At 52.3% G+C, this 15,419-nt stretch overlaps 1 protein-coding gene across 1 annotated transcript in view; it reads left to right on the top strand.

Moving 5' to 3' along the window:
• The first annotated feature begins 3,748 nt into the window (after nt 1-3,748).
• The window catches only part of ITGA11 (integrin subunit alpha 11), a 141,292-nt gene continuing 129,621 nt past the window's right edge, over nt 3,749-15,419 (top strand). The window contains exon 1 of the mRNA XM_032244623.1: nt 3,749-3,939. Coding sequence (XP_032100514.1) covers nt 3,888-3,939 — 52 coding nt within the window. The 5' untranslated portion in view covers nt 3,749-3,887. The remainder of the gene's footprint in view (nt 3,940-15,419) is intronic.

The following is a 15,419-nucleotide window of genomic DNA, read 5'->3' as shown; positions in this document are numbered from 1 at the left end:
GGCTTGGAACTGCTAGACAGGAAGAGAAACTCTTCTGCTGCAGGAAAGGGAAATGGAGTGAAGCAAAACTAAGAGAAGACAGAGAGCAGTAACATTGATTTGAGACCCTTGATCCAGCCATACCTGCAGGCAGAACACCTTTGCACTTCCTAGTTACACTACCTTTTACATTGTATTTTCTGCTTCAGTTTGATTGCGTTGAATTTGTCACTTGCAACTGAAAGGATCTTCAACTACATGATTTCTTTATCTATGAAAATTAAATACAATTTTGTATAAGACTGTTGAGTATTAAATTAGATCATGGGTGTGAAAGGGATTTTAAAAATAGTAAAACACTGTACATAGCACTCACACTTTGTTGGTAGGAATGTAAAATGATGCAGCAACGGTGGAAAAGTTTGGCAATTCCTCAAAAGATTAAACATAAAATTACTATATGACCAGCAATTCCACTCCTAGGTGTATACCCAAGAGAACTGAAAACATACATTCATACAAAAACTTGTATGAACATTCTGCTAACATTACACTACGTTCATGAATGGTAGAACTGTTATCAGCAAGACCAGCAGCACAAATGTCATAGCCACATTATTCATCATAACCCAAAGTGGAAACACCCAAATACACATCATTTGATGAGTGGATAAACAAAAGGTGGTGTGTCCATAGGATGGAATGTTACTCGGTGATAAAAGGAAATGAAATACTGATGCGTGCTGCAACACGGTTGAACCTTGGAAACATCATGTTAAGGAAAAGAAGCCAGACTCAAAAGGTCATGTGTTATACGATTTCATTTATATGAAATGTCCAGAATAGGCAAATCCATAGACACAGAAAATAGATTTGTGGTTGCCAGGGGCTGCTGGGAAGGAATGGGGAGTGTCTGCTCATGGTTACAGGGTTTCTTTTTGGGGTGATAAAAACATTGTGAAATTAGTATGGATGGTTTTACAATCTTGTGAGCATACTAAAAACTGCTGGATTCTGTGGTACATGTGATGGCATGTGAATAAATAAAACACTGTACACGTGTGAAGAGTCATTGCTATTATTACTAATATTCAACAGAAGCCACAGCTTTCGGAAAGCCCTTCACCCAATTCATTGCAATTCTTTAGCCTTAGAGTGTGGATTGTGCACTTGTCATTCATACGCTGTTGCCTTGGGTGTGATTTAAATTTTGTTTCATAATGATAAAATAAATGATTTTAAATATATTAATAAATACTAGATTATGATAAATAAGTATGTGGTTATGTCCAGTCTCCTCGGCTCCATCACCAGCTCGCCTCGTGCAGGCTGCGGGGCACGGGGCACAGTAGGCACTCTGTAGGATTTGTTGAAAGAACAAATGAAGGCATACCTCTCCCCCCACCCTCACATGTTACACAAAATCACACATAGCAATCCTCAGGACCCCCATTCCCCCAGCCCCTGTGAGGATGGTGAAGGTGAATGAATGGTAGAATTGTTACCAGCAAGACCAGCAGCAGCACAGCCGGGACAGCCACCGCAGCGCGCCCCTTCAGCAAGCAGCATGCAGACTCTGAGCAAAAGCTGCAGACCACCCACATGTCAGAGGTGCCTGGGGAGCCTCTGATCCTTGGGGATCACCAGCACTCCCTGATCCTTGGGGAATTTGCGGTCTTTGCACGTGCTCCAGGTGATTCTGGCACACCTGGAGATTTGTGCAAGGCAGGGACACAGGCCGCAGCCCCTTCCCGAGCTGTGAGTATGTTCTACATTCAACTCAACTGGCTTAAACTCAGCTCAATAAAGGGGACTCACTGTCACGTAGCTGGTAAGTCCAGAGGGGAACAGGGTAAAGGGGTGCTTCATTCAAGGGTTCAACAAGATTCTCCATTCTGTCATCCAGTGTCCACCGCGTCCCAAGACAGATCCTCCTTCCCTACCCTAACCCCGTGAACTTCTGCAATTACAAAGTTTCTTGTTCCAGCCTGGGAGAGGAGGCAGGAGAGGGAGAGGGGAGGAGAGAGAGTTCGTTCATCTGTCTGTTTGTTCTAAGGGCTGTTTTAGAAAGGCAAGAAAGCTTGCTTTCTGGAAAATGTTTTTCTTTAGTCTTTCTAAAACTATGGGCTGGGACGGGTAACACACTCATTCATTTTAGCCTGAACTGCATACCTCCCTCCACACACGCACACCCCAGGGATGGAATCACCTTCCCCGAGTCTGTGGCTGAGTGGGAGAGGTGAAGATACTGAAGTAAAAACCCAGATAGTCACCCGAAAGAGAGTGAGGTTGATAATCAAACACAATGCCACATGACTCGTGAACCTGCACCTTCTCAAACTCCAGCTTACCTTCAGGGGCCCTGACTGAGCAGCACCCCCTCTGGGAAGCCCTTCCAGTACCTCTCAGATAGAAAACTCCATCCTCTGTGCACCCACACACCACCTGTACTCACTTATCCATCCACCCACCCACCTACTTGGTTCCTGGGTGTTGGGGGCTGAGTACTCCGTTGTGAACTGGAGATTTCTGGTTATTTTTTTTTTTTTTTTTTTTTGAGACGGAGTTTCACTCATGTTACCCAGACTGGAGTGCAATGGCGCGATCTCGGCTCACCGCAACCTCCGCCTCCTGGGTTCAGGCAATTCTCCTGCCTCAGCCTCCTGAGTAGCTGGGATTACAGGCACGTGCCACCATGCCCAGCTGATTTTTTGTATTTTTAGTAGAGACGGGGTTTCACCATGTTGACCAGGATGGTCTCGATCTCTTGACCTCGTGATCCACCCGCCTCGGCCTCCCAAACTGCTGGGATTACAGGCTTGAGCCACCGCGCCTGGCCGTGAACCGGAGATTTCTACCCTGATGGTGTTTTCGGTCTGCACAGGAGAGAACAGTTAATCAAATGATCACACCAATTGATGTCTAGCTTCTCCACTAAGCACAATGAAGAAAACTGAGGGAGGGCAGGACTGGGAATATCAGCATGTGTCTGGGACCCCGCCTGGTGGGGATGGTAAGAGGGGTGAAAGGAGGCTTGCCTGAGAAAGTAGGGGAAAGGTGCTCTGCTGTGGCTTTCCTGCATCCTGACCTTCCTACCCTCTGCCTCAGCTTCCTCCATTGCTGGAAAGGCCAGCCTCAACACGTGGGATGGAGGTCCAGAGCCTGGATTTAAAGCTCTCGAGATACATGTGCATTGAATTTAACTGTCAATGATTACAAGGGGGAAAGAAGGTGGCAGGGTTCCAAAGAGCCTCATGCTGTGTTAAGAGCGGGTGTGCGGTGCACCTGGGTGCTTTGGAATGCCTCAGGTGTGGAGGTTTGGGGAGGATGGCAGTGGAGGCGAATCTGCACGTATTCCAGGGTCAGAAGAAACACTGCAGCCTCTACGGTTCAAGCTTCAGGGTGCAAGGAGACACGGGGATGGCTCAGAATGGACCTTTGAGGGACATCCACTCACTTGGCCAAGGGGACCTGAGTTTTAGCAGGTGTTCCTGAGCCAGCTCTTTTCACTGAGAAATGGGAACAGAAACCACTTTTCCTGAGCAGAATCTGACTGAGGCGGTTGGTGCTACACTGCTGAGCGAGTTTCCAGGCGCGGTTCTCTGGAGTATTCTCGGGAGCATGAGGTCGGGTCGGAGAAGGAGCGCTGCAGGGGCGCGTCGAGGCAGCGCGCCGCCTGCCCAGGTGGCAGAGCGGCCGAGCCTGGCCGGGAGCCCGAGGCGGAGCGGTGTCCGGGGCCCCTCCCCGCAGCTCGAACCCTCCCACTTCCTCTGAATGAGCCGCAGCTGTCAGGGAGCCCCGCGCCCCGCGCAGTGCAGGCTGCAGGCGTCGCGCCGAGGACGCTGCCGCTCTGGCTCGCCGCCCCCCGCCGCTGCTGCACACCGGAACCCGCCACCGCGCCGCGGGACATGGACCTGCCCAGGGGCCTGGTGGTGGCCTGGGCGCTCAGCCTGTGGCCAGGTACGTGCCCACACCCTGCCTCCCCTTGCCTCTCGAAGTCTCTCCCTGGGCCCTGGGGGCTTGGATCCAGCAGCCGGGAGCGGGACGCGACGCGCCTCCTAGGGTCAGACCTTGGCTGCTCTTGGGGACGTAGGTCCCCCAGGGACTGGCCGCAGTCGAGCGGTTTCGTGAAGCTCAGCACAAGAGGGCGGTGCGCGGAGGCTATTGAGAGCCGGGACTCTTTGGTGTGTTTGGGACGAGTTGAAAAGGCTAGAGTTGAAAAGCGCCCTGATGGTGGCACTCCTGGGTGCCTCCATGGGCCACGCCAGGGGTCCCGCACAGCTGCCAGGGGCACTCGGGTGTGCCCCGAGCGCCGAGGGCGCGCGGCCACAGCTGGGGAAGCGGACAGAACGCGCCGAGCGAGCGTGCCCCGGCTGCCATTCTGCCTGGCGCCGGGGAAGCATCTCAAAGTTTGGAGAGCCGGACGCGGCGGCCCCGGAGGGCTAGGGAGTGGGGTGGGGGCTGCCCAGAGTCCCTCGGGCAGAAGACAGAGCAATTCCCCTGGGTGATGGCCCGTAGGCGGGGGCTAGCCCTCATCGGCCCGGCCAGCAGCGGCGGGACGCAGCCGCGCAGCGCAGGACCCCCGGAAACGTTACCTGACACCCGGGGTAGGGACGCGGCATCGCTTCTCAACCCGCGCTCAGAATTATGCAATTATTCAATAATCTGGGGAAAGCCGCCGTCTCTTAGACGCGCGCCGCCGCCTAATGCACTCCAGGTGTAGGGGCGCGGCAGGAACCTCCGGCCCGGGGCGCACGGCAGGTAGCTGGTGGCCAGCCCTGGGCTCTCCGCCCAAGTGTACCCGGGCCCCGGCGGTCCCACACCGGGCGCCCCAACCCCACCCTCCACCAGGGGCGGCCGCCAGTGATGCTGTTCTGCAGAAGGCGGCCGAGTGTTCCAGCAAGGGCTAGCGCCTAGGGTACTGGCCGGGTGTGAGTGCTCGACCTGACCTCCTCTTCTGCGTGGGCTCCGGGCCCGAGCTAGGGCCGGTAGTGGGGGACAGATGCAGCGGTAGCGGTAGAGGTGCCCTCAGGGAGCTCAGGTGGAGACTCTCATCCCGACTGCCGGATAGGGGTCTCCACCTGAGCTCCCTGAGGGCACCTCTACCGTTTGCCCCAGTGTCAGCTTACAGAGGAGCTTCTCAGAGGGCCCATGGTTGAAAGGGCCTCTGGCTAGTGGAATCTTAGAGTCACAGTTTAAAACGATCATTGGTGCATTGAGTTGTAGGGGGCTTGGATGGGAAAGCGAGGGAAGAACTGCCACCAGGCCAACATGCATCTAGAAGCCAGCTGCAGGAGGAGGCCAAACCCATTTAGGTGTATTTAGACAGGAGGGGAGAGTCTTCTCCAGGACCTGTCCTTCTATCATGAGGAGATCCAGCCACAAGAAAAGAGGTGCACTCCTGTGTGATTCCAGATATGTGGCTCCATCAGAACCTTGGGAAGGAGTGGCTGCCTTAGGGGCTAGGGACCACCTGGACCTCAGGAAGCTAGGAGCAATGGCTTTGGAATCAGACCTGGCTTCCACTTGGCTCTGCACCCTGCTAGCTGTTCGATCTCGGACTGGTTATGCAACCTTTCCAACAGGTTTCCTTATGTGAGGAATGGAGATACAAATTCTGAGTCCCTGAGGTTGTCAGGATGCAGTAAGGCACTGTAAGAAAGGCCCTAAACACAGGGCTGGGTGCACAGTAGGCTTTAATCAATGGTTGTTAATGTTGTTTGTTGCTCAAGTGGTGGGGGGGGGTGGAGAACAAGGACGTTAAAGGACCTCTGAAGACACGGGATTTGTGAGTCAGAGCTCCGCTTATATGGCGAAAACACTCCTGAGTTATGTCTGGTCAGTTGCGTTGTTGAAATATGGGATTCATTAAACATATCAATCAATGTTGGAACAACGACATCCGCCAGCAAGAAGCTGGGGGTGGGGCCCAAGCATGTGTGTGATCTGGGTCCTGCCTGTAACTGAGAACAAGCCAAGGCCAGGGAAAGCTAAACAGAGGGACCAGGGAATGAATGGCGTGGGGAAACCAGGGGCTGGGTGTTCAAATAAGAGAAGTTCAATTTCAGCCAGATAAGGAAGGCTTCCTGGAGGAGGAGATATCATTTGAACTGGCCCTGAAAAAGTGTGTAGAGTGTGAGTGGGCCTTAAAGTGGGAAGGTTCATATTTTGGAATGTTATTTTCTGGGACTAGTTGAAGAAGTTGATGAATATTTTAAAACCACTCTGGTCAGTTGAAGACTAGAAGGGTCTCAGGGATCACTGAGTTCATTCCTCAGGCTCCAGGACAAGACTGATGTTGCTCTCTGATCTGTGCATCACATGGATTCAATGTGAGGATTACCGGGAAGCTTGTCTACTGGTGAGAGCAGTTTGGCTGGGCAGGGGGCCTGTCAGAGGCCAAGGGAGAGTGAGGCCTCAGAGCGTCTACTCTCCCAGAGCTCCCAGAGGTCCAGCTGCAGGTTGGACAGTGTGATGGGGTAGACAAAACTATCAGGAAAGCCTGAAAAAAAGAAGTAATCAAGTCCAAAGACAGAGGAGATCCATTGACCGGAGTTTTACAGTCATAACCTAGCTGTAAGGGTGATGATTCATAGAAGTGCAATCTTTGCTGAGCACCTGTTATCTTCCAGGCTCCATAAAGACACAAAGTGAGATCAGACACGGTGTAAGGGTGAAGGCCCTGGAGTCTCACTGCCTGGGATTAACCTAGGCCCTGCCAGCTAGGGCTCTGTGCCCTTGGCAAGTTACTCTATGGCTCTGTGCCTCAGTTTTCTTACCTACAAAGTAGGGGTAATAATAGAACTTAGTTATCACAAAGATTAATGCTTAGGAAATGCCAGACACATATTAAGCACTCAAGGCGATTGTCTTTCGTCTCTAGCATCAGCAGCAGCACTCAAGGTATTGACTATTCAGGATCTAAGCACACACGGAGATGTAACTTTCAAACTCAAGTTCATAAGAGAAGTTTAGAGGAAGTGTATTAAAGAATCAGCAGAGATATACATGCCAGGGCCCCAAATAAGTGAAGACTTTCCTAGCCCCTCCCTCAAAGCCCTGGCCCAAACTCTTGATCATAATAACAACTCAGGGTTGTTTTGTCTGTTTGCTTACCACCGAGGCTGTCTTGAAGTCAGTATGTGGTTGGTGTGGCAGAGGAGAAGGCCCATACCACACAACGTGGCCCTTGTGGGTGGGGGTCCTACCCAACAGAAAGCCTCCTGTGGAGAAGCACAGTGCTAGGCACCGTAGGTGTGCAAAAGCTGCAGAGGTCCAAGTCCTGCTCCCAGCCTCTCCTTCCCAGTGGACAGCAGGGAAGAAGGGGAAGTTTGTCACTTCGCCACCCCATTGCCCACCTGCTGGGAACTTGTCAGCAAAGCGCCTCAGCTGCCATTAGCTGAAGAGCTTCTGGATCTTTCCGTATCACAAACAGGCCCTGGAGTGAGTCTCACTCTCTTTCTGCTTACTCACCATGCCCCCATTTCTACCCCACACTGGACCCCCAGAGATGGGATGTCTAGCTCCATGCTCTTCCCACCATTCCCAGCCCATCCAAGCAGGGCTGTGAGCTCTGGAAGAACTCAGACAGTATCTTACCTCCACCTTGCCCTCTCTGAATCTCTTTCTACCCTGCTGTAGTGGGAGTTCTTCCTTCTTAACAGCAGGGACATTCCCTTCTATTCTCCCTCCCTTCCACCAACACCCCCAGATCCTATCGCTTAGGATAAAACTATGTTCTGAGCTGCGCCAGTTTGGCTCTTGCTATGTGGAAGGGAATTTGGGGAATTTAAAAAGCCCCTGTTTCTTCACAGTGCCTGGATTTGGGTGTTATTGTCTCACCCTGAGCTTCCAAAGCTTACTTTGGGACTCAAAGTTGAACATAGTCCTAGGATCTATCATAACCCTGCCCAGGCAGTGATGGGCTCTGGCTGATTCAGGGAGGGTCAGCTACAAAATCAGCCTTAAAAATCCTCTAATACCATTCAAAAATGGCATCGCTGCTGATCCTCATCACTTAAATCCCCTTCCCTGCCCACCCACTCCCCACCAACTGAGGGCTACCAGCAAGGATTCACAGGCATCTGGAACTTTCTCCTAAGCAGTTGTGAGCTCCAAAGACACCCGCACACCTTCAGCACGGAGTGCTTGCTGTAGGAGCTGTGGTCCAAGGACGGCCCTCCCCAACCCCAGCATGCAGATCCTAACTGTGTGAATTCTTCATCAGACGGCCAGAAGTTTGCTACCAGTGATGGGAGAAGGAGAGGAAGAGGCTGGTGGTGGTCATCTTGTAAATCAAAAATCAATGAGCTGCAAAAAAAATTCCATGGAGGGTTTTCATACTGTATACTTAAGACCTGAGTGACAAGCCGTGTGAAATCCCACCTGGAGGAAAAGTCAGTGTGGCCAAACCCGCTCCCTGCTGTCTCTCACTTCCTCCTTCGCCGAAGCACACACCGAGCAGCAGAAATAATCGGCATGTGCGTGGGCTGAGGACCCAGACTGCCCGGACACAAATCCTTTCTAGCTGGATGACCCTGGATGAGCCCCCTGGGGCCTCATTTTTCACAACTGTAAAATGGGCAGCATAACGACTTCATAGGCCAACCATCAGGTTCAGTGGTCCCTATGTAATGCATTTGTGTCAAGTGCTGAGAACAGTGTCTGGTACCCAATAAGCCCTCAGCTCACAGAAGCATTAGTACTCTTCCCCTCATTTAATTGATGCCAGGCACTGTGTCAAGCACTTTCTCATATCTCAATAAGGCCTCGCTACAGTTGCATGGAGTCACTACTGCAATTCTGCCATTACCAGGTTACACACAGGAAGTTAAATGGCTCATTCAAGGTCACATCCACAGAGCAGGAAGCATTGTCGGGATTTGTCTGACTCCAAGGCCACTGCTTTTTTTTTTTTTTTTTTTTTTTTTTTTTAAAAGACAGTCTCACTCTGTCGCCCAGGCTGGAGTGCAGTGGCATGATCTAGGCACATTGAACCTCCGCCTCCCGGGTTCAAGTGATTCTCCTGCCTCAGCCTCCCAAATAGCTGGGATTACAGGCCTGCACTACCATATCCAACTTATTTTTGTATTTTTAGTACAGGTGGGGTTTCCCCATGTTGGCCAGGCTGGTCTTGAACTGCTGACCTCAGGTGATCCACCTGCTTCGGCCTCCCAAAGTGCTGGGATTACAAGGGCCACTGCTTTGAATCCATGCACCATACTTTTTTAAAGAAATGGACCATGAGGGCACAGACAGACAATAAGTGGTCCTTGTTGAAGGAGCTGTCTTCAGGGGAAATGAGATCAGTATGCAAACACCACTCCCACAGGGACGCCGGCTTCTAGGCTCATCTATACAGTGATTCTTCCAACAAGATGCTGGCTTGGTAGAAGTGGTCCTCTTATGGTGCCTGATTATGTGAGACCATCTGTCCCCCTCCCATCTCCCCACCTGGCTCAGGGCCCACTGGGCTCTGACACCTGCCCCCAAATGCCCCATGCCCTGGAACACTGTCTGCCCAACTGTCACCCCAGCCCATTCTCAGGGTCAAGGTTTGGCCATCTCCTCCTCCCTGCCCTGCCTGCTTCCGTTCCCCAAATCAGAACCTGCTCTGAGCTTTAGGCCTAATGAGTTAATTCATGCTGAATGGCACTAATCAGTGATGACAACGTGATGTGTTCCACCCAGAGGGATTTCCATGTCAACTGGCTGTGCCTTGAGCCCAAGGAATAAATAGCTCGTGGTGGGATGTCAGGCACCAGGGCCAGCTAGCAGGCTAAATAGGTGAGGCTGGACCTACCTGGTGTAGTCCAAATACTCAGCCCCCTACCCTATCACTGGTCAGATGCTGCCTACACTGCCTTGTTGCTGATGGGCAGCCTCATTCTATAACGTAGAAGAACCCAGCTTGTGGCTTGGGTGATGCAGCTCTAAAGCGGGCAGAGGTTTTTCCACGTGGCATGTGGGGTGAATTAGGCAAGTTGCTATAGCAATGCACTCCGGGATTCCAAACAGGATGACACAGAGAAGGGGTTCCTGCCTACACAGCTGGGGCTGACAACTTTCTTCCCCCGGCAGCATCGCTCAGCTGGGCCAGACGACCAGAAATCCTGATCCTGCGGATTTTCAGGGCCCGTTTCTTCCCCGCAGATCAGAGGACTGGGCCTCAGGAAGGCCATGGAAAAATCGTGAAATGGACAAGGGGGTGTAGCTCTCACCAGTCTACAAAAAGGACTCCCAGATGTTCCTTCTTTGAGTCAGGCCAGGCCAGCTGAGGCCAGAGGTCCTGCTGAGACAGGTGTGTCCATTAGATGGATGGAGAAACTGAGGCCCTTGCCCCCACCTCCTCTAGGCAGAAGGGCACAAAGCAGTCTCCATTCCCTCTCCATCTCCTGGAATTGCTCTCTCCCTGGCACTCATAGCCCCTGCATTCAGAGATTAGTAGCCCTCATAAAGTCCCGTCAGCAGTTTGTAAACACAGTTCTCTGAGTTTATTCAAACCACATACAACACATGCAGGACCAGTTACTTAATCAGAAGGACCCAGTGCAAAATGAAAATGTGAGATCTTTTGTTTTAAAATGATTAAGAATTTCTAGATGGCCACAGCAGGGCGTTCATTCAGTGCAGGGCCTTTCTGAATGCAAGGCCTTCAGCCACTGCCCCTGCCAATCATTCATCAAACCAGCCCTGCTCACACGGCTCTCCCCATGGGCCTGTCATTTGGCAAGGAAGACACTGTGATCCCACTTTACAGATAAAGAAGCCGAGTGGCCTGTCCATTTCACCAGCATGTGCTGAGCACCCACGAAACCCCAGGCACCTCCAGATTCTGGGAATTCCAAATTAGATAAAGCATAATCTCTGCCTCAAGGAATGTGGAGAAGGCACCCCAGGGATCCCACAGCTGATGCCAAGCACTGGTGTCCGTGGAGCAATTCTAAAGGCATACACCAGACTGTGAGGTCATCTTTAAGCCATGGAATTAAGATGCTTCTGTCTCCAGTTATTGCCCCAAGACTGCTTTGGGAACCTTTTTAGGGGATCTCTGCATCTTCAACGCTGGGTTCTGGAGCTTCCACCTTGGCAGACTTGAGAAGCTGGGACTTAAAATTCCTGGCCGTTTGGCAGCCCCAAGTATTTGTAGTGGCATGGTTTTCCACGGCCAGTACTTCCAAATAAGGGGTGACCTGCCCACATGGGCCTCTCATCTCATTCTGTCATAGAACTGTAGAGGGTCAGTGCTAGGAGGGAAGGCAGGGACCAGCAGATCCAGTGGTCCTCCATCCTGGGCAAGCATGAGACTGATGATGTAGAAGAAAACTCTCGTCCAGGCCCCACCCCAGAACACAGCATCACTCTCCACACTGGGGCCCAGCAGGGACATTTTTGCAAGCTCTCCAATAATTCTAATGGGCATCCAAGATGGAGGATCATTAGAATAATCTAAACCCAGTCCCCAGTCAAGCAAAAAAGCAAACACTGTCCAGGGAAGGGAAATGACTTGCCTAGGGTCACACAACACCAGTGGTAAAGCCAAGATTTAACCAGCTATCCTGACTCTCAGCTCTTCTGGAGCTGCCCGGCCTGCAGCGCCACAGAGTCACAGCTGGGCTGGGCTGGAGACACAGCTTGAGAGTTTGAGAAGCTGAGGGCAAGGTGGACTTTGCAGATTGGAGTTCGTCGGCGGGGAATGATGCATTGATGATACTCTCTGTGTACCCTACAAGGCATAAGCTGCCTGATCCCTGTGTGGTCCCAAGGGGGAGACCAGGAACACCAAAGAGAAGCTGTAGACAGATTGATTTGGCTGAGGATGCCAATCAAAGACATCCATAGACAGATACACCAGCACTGGAGTGAGGGGTGATGGGAGGTGTTGGCAGGGGTTGGTCAGTCCGTTAGGGTCATGCCAACCCTGTGCTCCTGGGCCATGTTGAAGTTGAAGTGAGGGCTCAGGTGAAGGAAGCACTTGTCTCAGGATGGGGCACTGGCAACGCCAAGCCCAGGCTGGGTGAGGAAGGACTGCTCCATCAACCAGAAGGAGGAGGCTGGCCTGGGGGGTAGGCTGAGCAGGGGGACCCCTGGGACCTCCCTGAGGTCCCCAGCTCAGGTTTCATTACCCTTCCTGCCCCCTTCATCCAGAGCTTTCTCTGCAGCAGCCAAAGTGAGGCTCAAACACACACAGAGTTGTCTGTCTTTCCTCCTCAAATCCTCAATGGCTCTCTATCTTTGGGTTGAGTCCACACTCTCTGAAAGAGCCAACCAGACCCGGCAGGAACGGCCCGCCCTGGCCTGCACTCAGGACTAACCCCAGCAGAGCCATAGGCACGGGCACCTGCACGCCCCAGCAGCACCCCAGCGAGCCTGAGCTGCTTCGTTTCTTAAACACACTGAGCTGTCTCTGACCTTCACTCCTGTTGTTGTCTCTGTCTGATTCTTCCCTCCCCCTCATTTCTCCTGGCTACCCCCCCACCACACACTTATTCTTCAGGACTCTGCTTGGTCACCGCTTCCTTCTGAAACCTCCGCTGACCCCCTCAATCACTCTAGTGGGGCCCCACTTGTGTGATTCCAAGGTGTCCTGTACTTCCCCCATCATACAGTATTCCAGCTGCCTGGACCCTCCCCCACTGCACTGGGAGAGCAGGGACCACGTCTCTCATCAGCCGCTGTATCCCAGGTCCTGCACAGCGCCAGACCAGACATGGCAGGTGCTCAGTTAAGATGTGTTGAATGAATGAAAGAACTCTCTGCCAAGTAAATGGAAAGTGATTGAAGATCAGGAGAGATGTCTTAAATTTCTTTGCACATACACTCCAGGAGATAATAGCACAATAGCCTTTGTGAGCCAGGCCCTGGGAGGTGCTCTGGGGATAAAAGATGAGAAGAGAGAACTCCTGCCTTTCAAGGAGCTTATGGTCTAGTAGGAGAGAGATTTTTTGATAAATAACCACAGTGCAAGGGAGGAAGTAATGACTATGAGAGAGCTACAGATAAAGGACTCTGGGATTTGAGAGGTGGGAGAGAGATCATTTGTAAATGCAAGAAGAACCGGATCTGGCAGCAAGAGCGTTGGGTAGAGAGTTCACCTGGGCACACTGCCTGAGGTTTGGTTGGCCGGACACTGGAGTACGTGCCGTGAAGAATGGCAGCAACAGAACAGTGGGCTGAGGCCACTGAGAGGAAACCGAAAGCCAGCTAAGGCATTTGGATTTAGCAGATGGGAGCCATGGAAGGTTTTGAAGGGAGAGCAGTGACATGTTCCATCTGTGCTTGGAAGAGCTTCCTCAGGTGGGAGGGGGAGCAGGTGGAATGATCAGATGGCTATTGCAGTGACCCAGCAAGGGGACGCCAGAGTGAAGTAAGGTGCTGAGATGCAAAAGGGGTGAACCCGGGGGGGGACAGAATCTAACAGAGCCCGGTCACCAGGGAAGGAAGGGTGTCTGGGAGGCCAAGGGCAGTGTCACCAACCTGAAGAGAGATGTGAGAGGATGAGAGGTTTGAGAAGGGAAGCTGAGTCAGGCCTGGGCGCTGACTTCGCAGTGCTTGTGGGCAAGTGGAGGTCAGGCCCGGGCGCTGACTTCGCAGTGCTCGTGGGCGAGTGGAGGTCAGGCCCGGGCGCTGACTTCGCAGTGCTCGTGGGCGAGTGGAGGTGGCCCTCAGGCAGTGGGGATGTTGCTTGGGAGCGTGCAAGTGAGTGGTGAGACTCGGAGTGGTCTGACCGAGGGCTTTCACACAGACGTGCCTCAGTGGTGCAGGCCTGAGTGAGAGGGGGCGTCCCACAGCATGCAGCCTCCATCCCTCCACCCCTTTCCAGGCCCAGAAGCAGTGATTCATGTCCCAGACTTAAAGAGAACCCAAATTCTGACTTTAAAAGCCTTTCAGAGCAGAAGAAACCAACCAGAGGGCCAGGCCAGACCACAAGCCAAACATCAGCTGTGGAATGTGCTTGCTGCTGACGGTGAGGCCAGCCAGGGGCAAAGGCACAGGCAGGCTCGCCAGCAGGCCCTACCATCGTCCTGAGCGTGTCCCAGTTGCCACTGAGAGTATCACCGCTCTTGACTTTCTTTTTACAAATTTTTAATAACACATAATAATGATTGTACATATTTCTGGGCTACGTAACATCCTCTCTTTTCAGTGTGGATCTGTCTGCGTTCTAGCCCATCTGAAACCCAACCCCTCACCCCCACCCCCACCCAGCTGGCCCCACATCACCCTTGTGTGAAGTCTATGATCTCCCATCCATCTTCCCCACTCTGCTCAGACCCAAAGACAAAGACCAGGAGGCAACCTACATGAGGGGTCAGGGGACAGAAAAGCTCCCATGGCCTGTGGCCACAGCCTTCTCACTGGCTCCTTACATCTGCCCTCGTACCCAGCAGCCAGAGGGCTGCCACCAGAATATAGGTCACATCATGTCATGTCCCCACTCTGCTCCAAAGCCTCCAGGGCTCCCCGCTTACTCTGAGTAAGAGGTCCCATATGATCTGGCTCCCCTGCCCTTCTGACTTCATCCTCTGTGCCTTCCCCGCTTGCTCACTCTGCTCCACCCCCAGGGCCTCCGGGCTGTTCCTCACACACGCCAGGCACGCTGGGCTTCACACTTGGTGTTTCATCTGCACGAATGATCCTCCCAGAGAGCCTCTCTCACTTCCTCAGGTCTTTACTCCAACATCCTTCTCCCATGGAGGCCTGGCCTGGGGCTCCTAACTAAAATTCCACTCCCCTGCACGCACTCACATGCATAAGCTCCCCTCTTATCCGCCTTCCCTGCTTTAGTCTCTCCGAGGCTTCTAATACTGTCTCACATTATTACCTGTTTTATTTATCCATGTTGTATACTGCCTGAGCCGATGGAATGTAATCTTCCTGAGAGCAAGGATTTTTGTCTGCTGAGTTTATTCATGCATCCCAGGACCCAGAGCAGCACTTGGCCAGAGGATACAAGTGATAAATAGTTCAAGAATGAGTCCATCAGTGGGTTAAAATCTCCCAACCAGCCTGTCACAGTTGCTAGAAATCCCATTCACTAATGAATCACCCCTTCTAGATAAGCCAATCACCCTTCTTAGGACCCCAGTGGACTAGGTGCGTACACATTCCGTCCTGACTTTTCCCTGGCCATCTGGTATCGAAGGCTTTCTTTCCAAACGAGAAGAGGTTGGGGGCCATTGAGCATCATTTTCAAATGGGCAGGGCAAGGGAAGTTGCTGAAGGGAGAAGGGGTCCTGGAAGGGAGGGAACCTTAGAAAGGGGCAAATTGGTTCACAGCAGGCAGTCCAGTTCGGCCCAGCGGGCCCCGTGCTGTTCATCACTATTTACTATGGCTCTGAGGGGACACAGGAGACAGGAGAAAGGCCTTGTTTTGTTCGTTTGTTTTATTACACTTTAAGTTCTGGGGTACACTGCAGAACGTGCAGGTTTGTTGCATA

This window comes from Sapajus apella, unplaced genomic scaffold (genome assembly GCF_009761245.1).
Source record: "Sapajus apella isolate SASKATOON/1434 unplaced genomic scaffold, GSC_monkey_1.0 scaffold55, whole genome shotgun sequence".
In the NCBI taxonomy this organism is placed as follows: domain Eukaryota; kingdom Metazoa; phylum Chordata; class Mammalia; order Primates; family Cebidae; genus Sapajus; species Sapajus apella.
The sequence above is the reverse complement of the archived record's forward strand: the minus strand, read 5'-3'. Positions and strand labels throughout refer to the sequence as shown.